Here is a 16,364-nt window from a genome sequence, read left to right as displayed (position 1 = left end):
ACACACACACACACACGCATAGACACACATACACACACACAAACACACACACACAAACACACACGCACGTGCACACACATACACGTGCACACACACACACACACACACACACACACAGCCTCAGCCCCAGACTAGCTTCGTCCTTGTAATTTAGATTAATTTCTTCCACATTTTCCACAGGGATTAGGCTCAAGACCCCACCATACCCACCCCCCTCCCCCCTAACCAATTGCCCCACAACCCCCCTCCACCCCCCCCGGCCCCCTGTTTGTGTTTACCCTCCACTCTTTTCCACTTCCTACTTTAGGCTCCTACCTACTCTTCATAATGTCGGCGCCCTCGTTGATCCTTCCATGAGCACACACACACGCAAACATACACACACACACACACAGAAAGGTGGCAGCCTCTTGAACAGCGTTCCGGTGTCTCTCAATAAATTCTCCGTAAAAACATCAATAAAACTTTAAAAGTAATCTCACGTCATATTTTCCTCCCTTTTGTTTGTCTTCTCAATTCTAGCATTGCAGGGGATGCCTCAACGTCTGGTTGCTGCTGCTGCACAAGAAACCACTGTAATGAACATGACTTGTGACTTGTGACATGGGATGTGGAGACCGCGTCCTTACTCATAAAGTGGTTTCAGCGGCGAGTAGCGCGGCAAGCAACGATTAGAGAAACTGCAAATGAGCACTAATGTGCACCAGATTGAGGAGGCATTTGTTGAAAGGAAGTGAGCTAAATGGCCTAGGCGAAAATGAGCTAAATACCTGGGAACATGGCAGTACATGGCATACGTATTGGATCTACAGCATGAACACTATGGTTGTTCTGGACTGCTTGTGTGTTTGTGTGTGTGTTAGTGTGTGTGGACACTGTGTATGTATGTTTGTTTGTATGTGTATGTCTGTATGATTATATGTATGTATGTTTGTTTGTTTATATTTATCTATGTACAGTGTGTAATTATGTTTGCTTGTATGAATGTATTAATGTAAATATATATTTACAGTGTATGTATGTATGTATGCATGTAGGTATGTATTATGTCCGTATGAATTTATGTACAGTATGTATTTATGTATGTTTATATGTATGTTTGTACATATGTATATATGTATGTTTGCATGTATGCCTGATGTATGTATATGCATTGGTTTCTGCTTCATCTGCCAGATGGTCGATTTCCTTCATGTGTTCCTAAACAACCTTCTACTAATGAAGCAAAGTAAAACACCGTTTGGATGTTGTCACATCTGCGTCATGTGACCCTCTCTGACCTCCGTAGGATGGTCACGGAGGCAGTCAGAGCACGAACCACAGAGGATGCCAGCTCCAGGATCCAGAGATGACAAGTCGCCTAGGGCAACACCATGACATCAAAAGATGATATGTATATGATGTATTAGCATGTCAGATATAAAAAAAATGAAATAATAAATGAAAGCATAAGATTTGTTTAAAAAAATCAGTAAGCAGAGCAAGTCGAAGCCTGCATTCGAATGTAATATTTTTGTCCTTTTTTTTTTGATTTATTAGGCGTGTCTAGCGAGAAGTGGTGACTCACGAGGTCCCACCATTGAGAGAGAGAAACCTGTGTGTGTTTGTGTGCATTTGTGTGTCTGCGTATGTGTATCTGTGTGAGTGTAGGTGTGTGATCTGCTCCACATTTTCAGTATGGTGGCTGTTAGGAGTATGTTACAGGAAAATAAAGGACAGTATCATAGTAATCTTGCGTAGTTGTTTCATGAATGGGAACATGACCTTTAAAGTTGGAGCTTTAGTACACTAAAGCCCTGTTTCACCACTCACACTTAAGCTGCAGTAGATACTGGATACTTACATACTCATTGTGAGCTGCAAAGTCAAATTCCCTACAGTGACTTGCAAGTGCATATTAGGCGCTCCGTTGCATTCATTTTGAGGTGAAACCGGAAAAACTGGATCACCATCGCGCCCATCACTCTTCAGGGGTATTAAGGACTTATTAGCGAAACCAGACGTGGGTATCAGTGCAGGACATTACAATCACAATGTGAACAGCATTATTATACTTTACGGATAATATTTAAATTTGGGCTTAGTGTTAACTTCGTATATATCTTTACTTCCGACGCACCGCTGAGGAAGTGAGGTGATTGATTTAAACGTTAACTCAGTCAAGATGACCAGACGAAAGACAAAACCTAGCTCGAAGGGATCCTATCTGCAGACAATAAGAAATGTGGAAGTTAAAACAGAATCCGCTCACGGCTACAGGTTCATCACAAAGCACTGCTACCGAGTGACACACACTGACACGAAGGTGGCCGTCGGAGAGGGAGAGAGAGAGAGGGAGAGAGAGACAAACAAACAACAGTAAGGAACGTCAATGACTTCAGACAAAATGTCACAGACGCAGAAGCTCTGTGTCTCAACCGCGTCCAACCAGTCATCAAAGGCTCGTCCCTCTCACTTCTCTTCCCCACCTCGCGCCTCCTGATACCTCCACCTGCACGACAACACCTTATCTTGTCACCACCTCCCCTCAGTCTTCGTCCACTTCCTCCTCGCCCACCCCCCTCCTCCCTCGTCCAACTCCACCTTGTCTTGTCACCTCCTCCTGCACCTCCTCCTCCTCCTCTCCCTCCCTCACCTCCTGCTCCTCCTCTCCCTCCCTCACCTCCTGCTCCTCCTCCTATTATCTCCTCTCTCAGCACCCTGAGTGAGCCGGGCTGCGCAAGCGAAGGCAGTTAGGGCTAACCGCTGGCCGCGGTGCAACACACCATAAACCCTGACAGGTCTGGTTAGACAGGTTCTGCAGAGCTGGGGTGGTGGGGGTGGGGGGGGGGAGCTACCAAAACTACCTGAGTATGACACACTCCACTCAGATGCAGGTGCTTCCGCCACCTCCTCCACCTCCTCCTCCTCCTCCTCCTCCTCCTCCTCCTCCTCCTCCTCTGCCTCCGCCTCCACCTCCTCCTCCTCCTCCGCCTCCACCTCCTCCTCCTCCTCCCCTCCTCCTCCTCCTCCTCCACCTCCTCCTCCTCCTCCTCCTCCTCCTCCGCCTCTCCTCCTCCTCCTCCTCCTCCTCCGCCTCCTCCTCTTCCTCCTCCTCCTCCGCCTCCTCCTCTTCCTCCTCCACCTCCTCCTCCTCCTCCTCCTCCTCCTCCTTCCGCTCCTTCTCCTAACAGAGGCAAACCTGGGTCTCTGGTGGACACTAGCGCTGCGTCTGCAGAGGTTTTTACACAGAGAGGCCGTGTCGGGGGGGGGGACTAAGAGAGATGAAAGGGCTTGAGTATCATTTGAGTATCATCGGATGTATGTGCTGACATTTTGGCACATCAACACAATATGTGTGTTATGTTCAGTGGAAGTACAGTGGAACTTTATACTGGTCTTGTGAATGCCGTATATATACTGTGCAGCTTTTAATTAACCCCCCCCCACCCCCCAGAATCTCAGTTCTGTGTCCCAGCGCGAACATGCACTTACGTGTCGGGGACTCCAGCAGTTGGAGTGGAAAGAGCTGCATAAAGAGCTTCTGTTGTGAGTTCCTCAAACACAAACAAAGAAAGGTGCACAGCATTAGCAGGGATGGGCTTCACAAGTGGTGATTAAGCAATCTTGCCTGACATGTTAAGTCCATCCAAATTGTGTAACCGTCTCTATTCTCGCTGGCACATCAAAGCTCTTGACCTTTGCGGGCTGCGAAAATGCAGCATGTGACCTTACACTCTTGACGTCAGATGTGTGTGCTTGTGTGTGTGTGTTGAGGGGGGGGGGAATGAATAACATGCTAGAATACACCTGTTGAGAGGACACGCACAGGTAACCGTAAAGGACCAACACAAAATAGGAAGCCTTGGCCATGAAAAGTATATCCATGAATACAGAATGAAATATGTTTATTTTTCTTTGCTTTTGTTTGCAACTCAGCGGCATCGCTCAAATCACTTGACCCGTTTTTGGCCTCTCAGCTGAAGAAAGAGCAGATAATGGAGGCCACTGTTTCCACGCCTGGTATTAATAGGAAGATCTTCCAACACATGATGGTCATCTGTGAAGCGCTGCTAACAAAAGGATTACACAGCTCTTCTCCAAGCCAATATCAAAGGGAAGGGTAATGCACGATAATCTGGATGTGTTCATGCGTGTGTGTGTGTGTGTGTGTGTGTGTGTGTGTGTGTGTGTGTGTGTGTGTGTGTGTGTGTGTGTGTGTGTGTGTGTGTGTGTGTGTGTGTGCGTGGTTTATATGTATGTGTGTGTGTCTTTGTGTGGGTGTGTGTGGGCTGGTGTGTGTGTGGGGGTGGTGTGCGTGTCTGCACGTGTGTATGGGTGTAAAACAAATTCACAAATTCCCAGAATCACACAATCAGGGTTGGGTCTTTTATTCGTTTTTTTTCCTGTTATATTTAAAATGTTTTTTTTCTTACACATTTTCAAAAAAGCATATAATACCCACTTTCTAATCTTGACGTGATAAAAAACTAACCCATTTATAAAAGTTGAACACATCATAAAAAGTGAAGCCAGACACCCAAATGAAACCAGTATTTACACAACCCATTAAATTACAACATAAATTAGAAAGTATTTACATTCAGGAAAGACAATGGATAAAATCCTATGTTTGTTTTTCAATATTGAATTAAAAACACTTTTTTTTTCCAAAAGAAAGGAATATTTACATTTACACAAACATTCTCACAACATACATGCTGGAAGGATTGAATTGGCTTGTGGTTGTTGGATATACAACATGGAAGTGTTCAGTACTAAGGGATACCTAACATGGTAGCACACCCAACGTCTATGCAGTCTTACAAAGTGGTTTCATGATTAAGTAAAAATAAAAGTATTGCTATGCTTTAGAAATCAAATAAACACTGAAAGGGCTCACATTCTTTGCTCCTTAATTCATACCATGACCGACAGTAAGAGGCAGACGAACATGTCATTAACTCCATAACTTTTATTAAAGCCTACAAAAGCGATATCCGAGCGGACTCCCAATGACGACTCACAATAACACTGGACCCGTTTCAGAGTCTTTGTATTTTTTTAAGGAAAAAAAAAAGAGCAAAAACTAATCAGATTTTCATCTCTGGTTTTTTCCCATATAAAAGGAGTCTTTTTTGAAAATCCAGTGGGATCCGACCACTGCGGAAGACACACAGGAAATCAGTGGATTTGCCTCCAGACAGGGTGAGCAGTGGTGGGAGACGGGGGGGAGAAGGGGGAGACTGGGGGGATGCATAGAGGAATTCACAGACATGGCCGACATGGTGACTCCTCAAAAGAAATGGTTTCCTCTAGGGAGAAGAAAGACAACGACAAAGTCTGCATTCTCTCTCTCTCTCTCTCTCTCTCTCTCTCTTTTTTCTCCCTCCTTTGGTCAGCATAACCCCGTTCTTAGGTCTGTGGCGTCAGTGTCCCGGCCGCACAGCCACTGTTTTCCTCTTTCCTTGGATGTGTAAAGTCTGTGTATCTTTTTAGTTTTTCTTTTTATGGTGGTTTGGGTTGGTTTAAACTCTAAACAGGAAGCAGGAAGTCCGCGAACCGTTCAGCACCAGTCGCCTCACTAAAATGACTCGGTTTGAACACAGCGTGAACTCAAAAGGATGACACTCCAATACTCCAATACATCAAAAGTAAAAAAGCAGTTTTCATAAAACCACAAAAAAAGGACCAACCCAAAAACAATACTATACGGGGAACATGTTATTTTTTTGTTTTCAATCGTCCAGACAGGGCAGGGACCAAGAAAGTATTAGGTAAGAGTCGATTTAATCTCCTCTTATTTCTTTTTTTCTGGGGGCAAGACAGCGAGAGACAGAGAGAAAGAGAGAGAGGGAGAGAGAGGGAGAGAGAGGGAGATTCTCTTTGCCTGGAGGTTCTCTCATTTCCTGTGCTTCTCCATTTTGTCGGTGGATTTGCCGCCGCTGTCGGAGGATCCCTGGGTGTCGCTGCCGGAGCTCAGGTACATCTTGTCCACCTGCTTCAGGGCCTCGTTCAGGTAGTTCTGCAGCGAGGTCATGGCGGCGCAGATGGCGGGCGAGCCGAAGCCATGGGTGATGAGGCTGAAGTGGGTCAGGCAGCCCTGGATGCCCGGCTCCAGGATAGGGGCCGGCCGAGAGTTGCCGAGGGGTGAGCGGTCTTGGGTCAGCAGGTCGGTGAACTCCTTGCAGATCTGCCTGAGAGAGGGGGTCAAAACAGCACAGTATGAGGCTGAGACGCAAACTGGGTTTTAAAATCATGAAACCAAAAAACGTTCACAAAACAATACTTAGAAGGTGGATTGAATATGCAGATGACTCCAAAGCATATCAATCTGCATGTTTGCTTGATTATTGTGATCATTATATACTTTTTTGTTGCTATAAGCAAAAGATGCAGGCATTTCGTTTGTAGAGTTACTGAGAGCTGGAAACTTACTTGGCTGCGAGGAGCATGTTTTTGCGAGAGTTGACTTCGTTACGCTCCACATGAGGTCTGCCCAGATAATCAGCTATGGCCTTTGCCGGGAACTCCGTCTCACACACGTATCCAAAGTCTCTTGCGAGATGAACAGCTTCACCTAATGAAAAAAAGGACAGATGAGAATTGAGGAAATGCGTTCAAACACAGAGAGATAAAACGAAGCTAAGAAAAGATAAATGTACTTCTGCAAGCTCAATTGTTTCTAGATCAACAGTGAGTTCTGCACTGTGAAGGAAACTTGTGGGAAACCACAGCTGATACCGGAAAAAAATAATTAAGAAGACTACATATGACCGGATGTGTGACTGAATTAATGAATGAACACATGAATAAACTGAGAGTAATTATACAGAACCAGACCATAAGCTATTAAGAGGAGAGCCAAGTGCCAACAACGCAGACAAAATACCGATGTCATTCATTTGGGTGCAGTACAACAGTACATAGCAAGGCTATTTTGATGTCCACCCAAATGCACACACCAACCCCTACACACACACACACACACACACACACACACACACACACACACACACACAACACACACACACACACACACACACACACACACACACACACACACACACACACACACACACACACACCAGACAAACGCACGCACGCACACATACCAAACTCACACACAACCAACCACAAACACACAAGCACACATTCATAAGGCGGCATTCATGCACATCAAGAGAAGCAGTTGAGCAACACACTTTAATCAGCTGTTCTCAACACTCTAGCTCAAGGGAGAGTGGTGGTTGGTTGGGAGGGGGCGGGGGGGGGGGGGGGGGGGCTGCTGCTTGTGAGATGAATATGTATCCCCCCCCCCGCCCCCCCTCTCCCCCCAACAAGCTGTGGTGCGACTTCACTTGCACGGTCATAATAGGCTTATGCGAATAAATGCAAAGGCTGCCCTCGGCATCTGCATGGCGTATTGATGGACGTGTGTGCATCACTGGCTGGACTGCAGCCGCACAAGCTTTAAGGTCAGCGCAGCCTCTCGGCCAAGTCCTACGCCAGATAACAAGCCTTAATACAGCTTTAAAGGTCTCTAAATAATATGGGCCCCGAGTCATTCTCCTGCTCAGAACCATCGGTCCGTTCTATGAAGATTAGACATGCATAGGGGAAGAGGGAATATTCATGTTGAGCCCGAGGGCAGGTGGCTGTGATTAAAGTGATATTACCACCGAGCCGATGTGCAGTGGAGCTGCGACGAAGCTTCCCCCGTTGTTGGGAACATCACAGACGTGGTGTTACGTCAAACATCCCCGCTGTATTGTGCTGTACTGTACGAACAACCCGGGACAAATTTGTGTCAAATTTGAGGCCCTTTTTAATCAAGTGACTCACACACTCCTCACTCCCCACTTCTCAGGTAGGCTGTATTACCCTGAAATGTTCATGTTCAAAACTTGGCATCGTTGCTAAGCAAAAAACGTTATTTGCTCTAAGCTCTTCCTCCTGGTAGGCCTTCCGCAGAGTAGAATAAAGCAGAACGCCCCACAGCGAGTCACACGCGGTTATGCAAGCGCTGTCTTCGATAGTCAAAGACAAGAAGCACCCAGCACCACGCCTTCAAAGTGCAGCCCGATCCACCGTGACTCAAAACAACGTGACTCACGGGAATCTCCATGGATACAGCTGATACCAAAGGAACTTAAAGCCCAGTCCCGATGCACTTTTAAGTGTGAATCATGCAACGGAAAATAATAAAAGGTCCCTGCACACGTGATGTTCGCCCAGTTCAACAACAGTGCAGCGGGCAGCATTCAAGCGCTGGTCCCCGTACCTTCGACTAGCGCGGTGAGCAGGGTCACGTTGGCTGCTTTCCTCCGGCCGGCTGGCAGGTTGAGGCCAATCTTGTCCAGCTTCTCCCTCAGAGAACGCCCTCCGTTCTTTGACTTGGCCCTGCAGAGATGGAAGAAGAGGAGGAAGACAACATGTTGTTCAGTGATTGATAATGATTGATTTTTATTACAGAGAGCTAGTCATTATAAGATGGACAGAGACGGATAGATGGACAGACAGACGGACAGGCAGACAGATGGACAGACAGAGGGGTAGCATTGGAGAATAACTGCAACTTTTAAGCTTTTATTATTTACAAAGCATTGTTCATACGTTAATACTCAGTCGGAAGCATTTCATGAGCGTTAAAAAAAATATTATTCAGGTAATGAGATAATCGTTCATAAGTTTGCTTTTAAAGTGTAATCTGATGTTTAACACATTATTTAGGAGGTTTTACATAATAATGCTTAACAAACACTTGAAAATGCTGCCATTCATGATTTGTTCACAGAGTTAGAAAGCATTAGTTAACTACTTTTGTGTGAGGTAACCTCAAGTGAGGATTATCCGTACCTTACGAAGCATTTATAATTCACATGTAACGGGGGAATTGATCAATTGAGGTACTTAGAAAGCATCATGTAAGACTTTTGTGGAAGCTCAATTAAAGTGAGGTGCCTCACTAAGTATATCATGATTTAAAAACTGGAACTGCGTCAGGTACCATTGCAGCATTACCAGATATAAAAAGTAGTAACAAGAAGTAAGTCATAGATAATCCTCAATTTAGGACTAAAAAACTTTCCAAATGCTTTCTTACTACCTGAACAAATCTGAATTGCAGCCTTATTAATTGTTTACAAAGTCTGTTTTTATTAACACATTGTAAATCGTTTTTAAATAATCATCTTAAGGCTTTATTAATGATAAATTCACTATTTACTAAAAGTTTCTTACTGCTGCACAGTTATTATAAAGTGCTACAGACAGACAGGCAAATAGACACACAATAGGACGGACAAATAGACTGACAGTCAGACACATAGATAGAAAGACAGAAAGACAGATTGATTATTAAAAAAAAATACAAAGATAGATAGATAGATACACAAACAGTTTGTCAGTGCAGTTTCTGGCAGAGAGATAAAGAGATAAAGGGAGTCACTACCACTCCCAGCCATCAGTCCAATCTCCTGCGTGTATTGTGCTTAGAATCACTGGGGCAGAGCCTCGCCCAGAGCCTTCAGCCCTGAAGGAACTTGCATCATTTAAGAAACCATATAAATCTAATGCAAACAAACTCTTCGCCGCTGACACACACAGACACGCACAGCCAGCCACACACACACACAGCCACACACACGCACAGCCACACACACACATGATTGCGCGTGCACATACTGGAACACTGGAAATCCCTTCTTGCCATTACTTATTTTGTTTTCCGCATGACTGACACCGCTAACCCCCGACCCCCCCCCACTATCGTCGTGGTGGGGGACAGAGGGAGCATCTTCTGGGGGAGCCAAAACACACACACACACACACACACACACACACACACACAAACACCCTTTTCTCTTTCCCCCCTCTCTGCTACCCACACAGCCCACTGCGATGACCTACATTAAAACTACCCCGATTTGTGTCAGTGTGTGTGTGTGTGTCTGTGTCTGCGTGTGTGTGCTCATGTGCGTGTCACTATTTTTTACAGATTTTTCAGAAGGAAACACATGGGAAGTGTCAAACCTGCACTCCCAGCACAATAAGAACCTCTGAACCCCCCGTGAGGACGGGCCAGCCTCACCCGACACAAAAACAGAATGAAAGTACACAGCAGAAAAAGCCCTCCCCGGCTTGATGCAGCGCTGCTTTGATGTAAACAAGCCATCCCAAAAGAATACAAGGAGAGACAAAATTGCAGAACATACAAAAGTACGTTGCGAACCGCCACAGACAAAAGTGATGAGCCAGAGAAGATAAGCTACACTATGCTTTAAGTGAAAAAATAATTTTCCCCAACTACATTGAAATAAAGTGTACAGAACAGCAAAATAATTTTTTTACTCATCATTTAGATCTGATCCCTAATATAACAGAGTTTAACTCCAATTTGGACTATTAATTTACCATTAACAGTAACTAAACAACACTTCTTAGCAAAGCTGTTGTTGCTAGCAATGTTCCTTCAAATTACCGAACCAGTATTTGCCATTATTACTTTAGTCAATCTGTATCTACAACTACAGAACAATCATTGTCATTACAACCAAATATTTATACAACAACATCAAACCAACGAGGTTGGTCAAGAGAAAGAAAACATGTTTTTTAGAACATTTGTTCCCAACGTGTTTCCATTCGAGGGAAAGGACACGATGAACGAATGGCTGAGATGATTCTCTCCAAGGACGGTGGGCTGAATGGCTCATCTCAGCCACAACAACAACAACAACAGCAATTCCAACAACAACACATGAGTCAGTGAGTGAGACAGTGAGTTTGAACTCTGACCTGCGCAGGACTCCCCCGAGCAGCGAGGCGTTGAGGCACTCTGGGGGCGAGAGGCGGCGCTGCACCTCGGCCACGGTCACCTTGTACTTGGAGGTGGAGCTGAGCAGGGAGAGGCGGCCGGGCACGGAGCAGAACACCTCGGTGGGGTTGGACACCATGCCCAGCAGGGTGTCCTTCTGGAAGGGCAGGCCCAGCGCGTTGCCTTTGGGCAGAGCAACGGGACCTAGAGAGATGGACCAACAAAGGCGTTTAGGTGCTTGACTTCCCCACGGTTCCCTTGAGAAGGGAGCAGTTCTATTAGTTATATATATATATTACTGACTTTATTTCTAACTGTGAAGCAAGTTAAGTAAGTAATGGATCGTAGTTCCGGCGATGGGGAATGCAGCGTGAAGAGGAACGTGTTTTTTGTTAATTAAAATAGCCTGACCAGGAAAGTTTCTGTTTCCATTTTGTCCATTGGTGTTTACATTGGTATTTGCTGCATAATTCTAACATTAAAAGTGTTGTTGATTTTGTAGAAATAGTAGTTATATCGACTGCTGCATCTGTGTTTCTTTAAAACACAAATGAGTCCTGCATTGGAAAAACTGGGTCCATCAATCTTTTGGAGATTTATGGTTTTCAAGCAAAGAACTCCTAATGTTTGAAGAGCTTAATTCCATCGTTACACACAAGCATACACTCAATCACACACGACGAAGACACAGACACACACACAAACACACACACACACACACACAAACTCACTTGCACACACGCATATACATGCACACACACACACACACCACACACACACACACACACACACACACACACACACACACAAAAGTCGCCCTTATCTAATCAACCGCACAAAACCATGCTTTTTTATCTTCACCTGATCTGTAGGCCATTTATGTATTCAGTCATTCAACCCTACTTTTCAGATCCCAGTGTCTGTGTGTGTATGTTGGTGCATGCATGCTCACATATACGTGTGTGTGTGTGTGTGTGTGTGTGTGTGTGTGTGTGTGTGTGTGTGTGTGTGTGTGTGTGTGTGTGTGTGTGTGTGTGGTGTGTGTGGTGTGTGTGTGTGTGTGTGTGTGTGTGTGTGTGCATATGTGTGTGTGCGTGTGTGTGTGTGTGTGTGTGTGTGTGTGTGTGTGTGTGTGTGTGTGTGTGTGTGTGTGTGTGTGTGTGTGTGTGTGTGTGTGTGTGTGTGTGTGTGTGTGTGTGTAAACTCTAACCATACACCGACAAGATCACTTCACAAACAAACAACAACAGCGCACACTAGAACAACAGCAGCTGTCTTGGTCCTCACCCGCGAGAATGCCCCCCTGATAATATGTCCTCTGTAAGCGATCGAGGTTCCTGCCCCCTCGCAAGCCTAATACTGAGACAAAAATCACGCAAGCAAGGCAAATGAGATGAGCAAGCAGTTGATGTGTCCCACAACAAACCCGTCGTCTATCCATGATCATACATCTATCAATCTACGTCTACATCTATCTCGTCATCTCAAGTTTTCTTATGGACGTTTCATATTTGTAGTTTTAATGACAAGACATTCACAGCAAATATTCCTCCAGCCCAGTTTAGTTCATGTCGTGACGGGAGTGTTGAGTAGTCCATGACATGCACAGCCCAATGCCACACCCCGCCAGAAGCTGGTTTTGCAACGTTGCAAGCCATGCTTCCAGGTTTCAGCTACAAAATGGCCATCTCGGCCGACTTTAGGATTAGCCAAGGCTTTTCCCCCTTGTATTCATAGAGTCAGTGCAGCGAGTTTGCTCCACATTCAAGATCAAGATGTTGTCAGAACGGGCCTTTCCTTTCAAACACCTTTGGCATAGACTCCGGATCAAGCTGAGCTTAGTTAAAGTGCAACTAGTGGCTGTGAGGATTAGCATTGTGCAGTGTGAGCACAGATAGCTATATACCAATGCTGCTGTCTTCCTCTCCGACTGGAGGTTCCGACCCGCCACGATACAAATACTAATCAAGATCTTTAGTTATAGATTGTGGAAGTATTGTTATTGTGTTATTATCCTTGCAATACATTGTCCGTTTCTGTTACTCATTGAGAGATAATCAAGTGTACATAAACCTCCTGGTAATTTCCCAAAACACATACATGTTTGGAAGTTTAGTAAATGTAATCATAGAAATTAACTCACCTTTTTTAATTACTGTCTGGTCTGCCATTATAATACTGTGGTCATCTACATGCTGATTAAAACAAAACACAAGTATGATTTTGGAATTAATCGTAAAAATCACAATAACTGTTAAATATTATTAGTTAAGACAACATTTTACTTATAATAATAATATATTTATAACATATAGATCTATGCATACACAACATTTATATATTTGTATTTAGGCCTACTACGTCGCTTTCCTCTATCACTACGTCACTTTACTACATTTTATTTTTAAAATAGCTTACCTGGACATCATCTAGCCCATGGCCCATTTCGTGCATCCCCATGTTATCGCCAATCACCGAAGAATCCAGGTTGTGTACGTGTGCAGGCAGCAACTCCGGCCGTCGGAAACCTTCTCTCCTGATCCCCGAGGAACCGCCTTCCAGGCCCAGTATCTGACTGGCCAGACCGCTCCGGGGATGCGCTCCCAGGCCCTCCTGACTCTGACGACCGGGCCACGACTGCTGCTGGTTCGACGACTGGGACTGGTGTATGGAGTTGATGTTGAACGGGTCGATGTGAGAATAAGGGTCGCTGGATTGTGGGTATGAGATGGGCTGGTAGGGCGGTGGGAAATACGGGGGCTGAAAGTCTGAGCCAGCCGAGTGTGAGAGTGAGGGGGACGGGCTGTACAGGTGCTGACTGACGGCTGGCAGGTGGGGCAGCCTCGGGTTGCCGTTGCTGCTGCCATCGTGTCTTTCCTGAAACAAGAGGAAGAATGTTTGATAAAAAGTAGGCCTACTTCAAATATGTCGACGACATGGCTGGCACTAACCTGCAGCAACTTTAAAATCGGACCCCTGTTCTTAACAGGCACAAATATTGACAAAATAGGCCGAAACTTTTTAAATTAATCTAATTGAATAAATGCCTAAAGTAGCCTATTATGATTGTTATTATTAATATTAATAATAATATCTATATAGTTATTATTATCATTATTATTGTAATTATTATGAATTATATTATGGTAATTATTATGGATTTTATTATGATAATAATTGTTACTATTATTATTGATAATCATAATAATAATAATAATAATAATTAAATAATTGATGTTGGTCCTGAATTAAAAAGCTAAAGTAGACCTGGTTCTGTTCCTTACTGTCTGTGGACACATGACAGAGAGGCCATATCTCCTTCAATTGCAGTTTGATTTTTAGCGCTGTCAAATCCTTGCAGGCTCTCTTCTCCACAACTCCACATTATAAACGGTGGATTTATATTATTTCAACTATTTTGGCCTAATAGGGCCAACATAGTGCTATATAAATAAAGTTGCCTTGCCTTAGCTAATTCCCAAACACATTCTTCGTATGAGACGAAGGCGAATCAATGCTTCTGGTTTTGAGCGGTTGTTACATCATGTCATTCAGTAAGACGTACATTTCTCATTCCCACCATCCAAACCTACCTCGCAGTCATCCTCATATTTCACGTTGTCTGCCAGCTTCCACAACATTGTTACTGACAGAAAAAAAAAAAGACCTCAGCGGAACAAAAAGTAGGCCTATTTAAAAAATATATGTCAGCGAGTTAATCCAAGAGCCCAACGAAACGCTTCCTGGAAATCATGAAAACACACTCTGGTATACGGATCGTTTTCAGTGATTGAAGAGGAACAATGACTGACGGGACGTCCGAAACTGGTCGTCTGTTCAGGCAGCTTACAGACATAGGTCTGCTCAGGAACTAGGAGAGTAAAAGAGTTGCTGTGTGAGCCCAGTATCTCCACCCGATAAGGTAGACGTGGTCGTGTACTGGCTACGAGGTTCAGGCGTCCCCATATAAGAAGCTCGACTCCCTCTTTCGGACAAAGTCGTGATGTTCAGTCCGACGATCAAGACTCCAAGTCCTCCATGTACTCTGTGAGCCCTGGTGCAGCGTGGGCAGAGGCTCCTACTGTAGGTATATTTATGGGGGCGTCACCACTCTGTGATGATGTCATTGAAAAATGAAAATGAAAAACCGTGTCGATTGGTTATCGCCTGACGAGCGGGCCAATAAACGGCCTGTCCGCCTGCACGTCGGAGCGCGAGAGTCGACGCATGTATTTATCATGAGTGGAGACAGGGAAACATAAAGGCATGCTGTCGTAAAAGTGGGGGAATAGCAGTTATTATTGGGAATTTGTATCCTACTCTTATTATTATTTTAAAGATTGGTATTATTATCACAATGGTTTATTATTATTATTATTATTATTATTATTATTATTATTATTATTATGTTATCAATCGTATAGACTTTTTCTACGGAGAATGTCAAAAAAGCCTTATTTTGTGTAAATAATGTAAAAAAGTTCACTCTCTCTCGCTCTCTCTCTCTCTCGCTATTCTCTCTCACTTAAACATCACTTCCCCATCAGGCTTTATGAGGCCTAACATTTTTGGTTGGTTTTACAACGTTTTAAAGCAGGCTATAGCGTTGATATGCATGGCATCAGAGGTGTAGCAAAACCAAAAATAAAGTAAAAAATATCTACCGGCTGAATTTTACATTAAAGCAAAAATAATAAATAGCCTACATCATTGGTTTATATAGCCTAGGCCTATTATATGTAAGATTTGCAAACTGCCTGCCGAAGTGTATTTTAGGGAGATTCCTCCTCATGAAGAAAAATACAAACCGTCTTCCTAAAGTAGATTTGTAAATCATCGGATTGCAATATCTCACTGAATGGCCTGTATGTGGCCCTGGCGCCTGAATATAAAGAACCTGGCTTCTGACTGTACAGGCCCTGACTTCTGACTGTACAGGCCCTGATTTCTGAACGTTTGCGTTAGAGAGCGGGCTGCGGTACTGGAGGACAGAGCAGCCTGTTGCATCAAGCAAAGATCTGGGGCTCCGCTGGATAGAAACAAGAGTTCGACTTCCTAATGCATACCCTGCAACGAACAGACGCACTGGATTAGAGCAGGATGCGCGTCCTTGCCATGGTGTGAGTTGAAGCAGAAACAAACGCTGGCTGATTAAATAATCTTTTAGGTTGGGATGGCACAGGGGCCCGGGATGTAGAGCAGGTTAGGCACGCTTGGCCGCGTATTTATATTTCTAACAGAGCTGAGGAATAACGCTTTGTGTCACTTCAATGACAATCAAGGGCAGTGGCGTTTCGTTTAACTGGTGTTTCAAATGAAACGGTGACATGCCAGGTCGAATGAAGAAAAAAAGATGTGATCTTAATGTTGGGTCAGCTAAAGCGTCAAATAACCAATAATACAATGCAATCAATTTAAGAACCAATCAATAAGTTGAAGAAATAGGACTAGACTTAAACTTAACCACTGTGCTGCGCTGCATTCACTTTTAATTTCGTGCTAAAATAATGGAGAATGTGCTTTACTAAGAAAATTATAGTTAAAGCTGATTTATAAGAAGGCCTAT

At 44.3% G+C, this 16,364-nt stretch overlaps 1 protein-coding gene across 2 annotated transcripts; it reads right to left on the bottom strand.

Annotated features, from left to right (window-relative positions):
* Window positions 1-4,361: 4,361 nt before the first annotated feature.
* Window positions 4,362-14,849, bottom strand: tfap2c (transcription factor AP-2 gamma (activating enhancer binding protein 2 gamma)). Of its 2 annotated transcripts, XM_056606755.1 has the most exons (8): window positions 14,392-14,849; window positions 13,217-13,675; window positions 12,942-12,993; window positions 12,086-12,157; window positions 10,780-11,002; window positions 8,264-8,382; window positions 6,418-6,559; window positions 4,362-6,176 (listed from the first exon to the last, which is right to left on the bottom strand). In XM_056606755.1, the coding sequence occupies exons 1-8, from the start codon at window positions 14,437-14,439 to the stop codon at window positions 5,882-5,884; spliced, it is 1,410 nt and encodes a 469-aa protein (XP_056462730.1). In that variant the 5' UTR covers window positions 14,440-14,849; the 3' UTR covers window positions 4,362-5,881. The 2 variants fall into 2 exon arrangements, with proteins under 2 accessions (XP_056462730.1, XP_056462731.1); XM_056606756.1 differs by lacking the exon at window positions 12,086-12,157.
* Window positions 14,850-16,364: the final 1,515 nt, after the last annotated feature.

This window comes from Gadus chalcogrammus, chromosome 13, assembly GCF_026213295.1.
Source record: "Gadus chalcogrammus isolate NIFS_2021 chromosome 13, NIFS_Gcha_1.0, whole genome shotgun sequence".
NCBI lineage: Eukaryota > Metazoa > Chordata > Actinopteri > Gadiformes > Gadidae > Gadus > Gadus chalcogrammus.
This window is presented reverse-complemented; position numbering and strand designations above follow the sequence as displayed.